General features: G+C 33.3%; 1 protein-coding gene across 1 annotated transcript in view; it reads left to right on the forward strand.

Annotated features, from left to right (window-relative positions):
• The first annotated feature begins 950 nt into the window (after positions 1–950).
• Positions 951–2,241, forward strand: part of LOC112092808 (probable xyloglucan endotransglucosylase/hydrolase protein 23) — a 1,668-nt gene continuing 377 nt past the window's right edge. The window contains exons 1-3 of the mRNA XM_024169869.1: positions 951–1,238; positions 1,826–2,019; positions 2,134–2,238. Of these exons, the coding sequence (XP_024025637.1) occupies positions 954–1,238; positions 1,826–2,019; positions 2,134–2,238 (584 nt within the window). The 5' untranslated portion in view covers positions 951–953. The remainder of the gene's footprint in view (positions 1,239–1,825; positions 2,020–2,133; positions 2,239–2,241) is intronic.

Below are 2,241 nucleotides of genomic sequence, written 5' to 3' on the forward strand. Positions count from 1 at the left end.
AATATATATGATATTAGTTATATTAATATGAGGGGTAATTTTGTCAACATGAAAATATTCATATCCCATTTTATTGAATTTATAAAAATAGGACTAAACAAATGAATCATATTTCATTTCTATTCTATTTCATTACTATTCTCATTTCTACTCTCATTATCAATCCCCCACTGCAACTGAAGGAACCTTAAATTGCGATGACGTCAATTTGTTGTCAACGTTAACTCCTTTCCATTTTGTAGTGCACGCCTTTTATTTTCTCCGACGGATCACAACCGAAAGGTCTTTTACCCCTAAAACTATACTATTTCTTGTACTAAAAAAATACCAAAGTTTTCAAAAAAAAAAAAGGATACAGAATTTGCCGTATTAAAACTTTTCTAAATATGATAAATATGAGAAAAACTCTTGGCATTTAGAGTTTTGAGGAATCTTTGAGTATACATCACTATCTCGACCTTTCTAGAATTTTGTAGGAACCATGTGGAACCAACTAGAGAAATGTTGGCTCCACTTTAATTAATTCAAAACTTTTGTTTTGGGAATATCGTTTTCTCCACAGGAGCCACAAACCTGGGGTAGGTAAAACCAACCTAGGCAAATTGCGAAATATTCCACTATCGACTTACAAGTAAAATAATCTCCCTCTTAAGACCACCAAGTTATTGCGCTACTTATGATTAAACATACATACATATATACATATATACATATATACATATATATATATATATATACACACACACACACACACACACACCCCCATTTCATGTCTCGCTTTTCACTTGTGCTTCACAGCTATGTCCCACTCACCAACTGCCTTGAGAAGATTCTCCAAAACTCTCCTATGCTCCCTCTCTATGTATATATTGGTCAAAACCAAAGATCATTTTCACCTTACGAAACATCAAACAAATCAAGCACTAAAAGCTAGAATAATGCATTTGTCAAATATGTCTGATTCAAAAATGGTTCTCTTTATTGTTTCTCTATTCCTTATAAGCTCATTGAGCCACAATATTGCTGTCATAGCTAATGATAACTTCTATCAAGATGTTGACATCACTTGGGGAAATGGTCGTGCCATGATACTGAAACACGGTAAGCTCCTAACTCTCTCGCTTGATCAAGCTTCTGGCTCAGGCTTTCAGTCAAAGAATGACTTCATCTACGGGAAGTTCGATATGAAGATCAAGCTCGTCCCAGGAAATTCCGCCGGCGTTGTTACTGCTTACTACGTAAGTTCCATTAGCTTCTTGTTGGCCTACTTCCTAATAACTTAAATTTTTAGGATGGATTAGTATATTAATATGGTATTAGAGTGGTTTAAACCTATGTAATGAAAGATCTTGAGTTCAAATTTATGTAATTGCACTTTTTTTCTCCGTTTAAAATTGTTATCACGTATTAAGTCTTTAATATATTTTGAATAAATATTGGTAAACTAACAGATACATAAATAGAAGTCACACTTGAAAAGATTTAGCTTGTGGGAGTGCACTGGCCAATATTGGATTATTATTCATTATTTATTTGTTGAATAATACTAGGCAATCCAATTAATCTCATCTTTTCAACATCAATTTATATGATACACGAGTTTCATTCCTTAATTGTTAGGTATTCAAAAAATGTCCACGTTCATTAATACGGGAAAAAAGTTAGGACGTCGAAAGGTTGGGAATAAAGTCGGTTTATATATATATATATATATATATATATATATATATATATCTTTTATGCTACTATCTCATTTGTTTATTTACTTATTATCTCTTGTTATTTTTATTATTGCATGATATGTTAATACCAATAAATATTGCAGTTACGTTCACAAGGTTCCATGTGGGACGAGTTGGACTTTGAATTCTTGGGGAATTTGAGTGGCGAACCTTATATTGTCCACACAAATGTGTACACACAAGGCAATGGCAACAGAGAGCAACAATTCTATCTATGGTTTGATCCCACAGCCAAATTTCACACTTATTCCATTCTCTGGAATCCTGGACATGTTGTGTAAGTACAGCCTAAAATCCCTATCTTACAAGACTTTATCTCAAATTATTCCATTTTTCACAACAAAGATGTGAAATACCAATATATAATATGAGGGTTTTTATCTATATGCAGATTTTCTGTAGATGGGAAGCCTATAAGAGAGTTCAAGAACTTGGAACCCTTAGGGGTTCCGTACCCGAAGAGCCAACCGATGCGAATATACTCTAGTCTTTGGAATGC

This window comes from Morus notabilis, unplaced genomic scaffold, assembly GCF_000414095.1.
Source record: "Morus notabilis unplaced genomic scaffold, ASM41409v2 Scaffold317, whole genome shotgun sequence".
In the NCBI taxonomy this organism is placed as follows: Eukaryota; Viridiplantae; Streptophyta; class Magnoliopsida; order Rosales; family Moraceae; genus Morus; species Morus notabilis.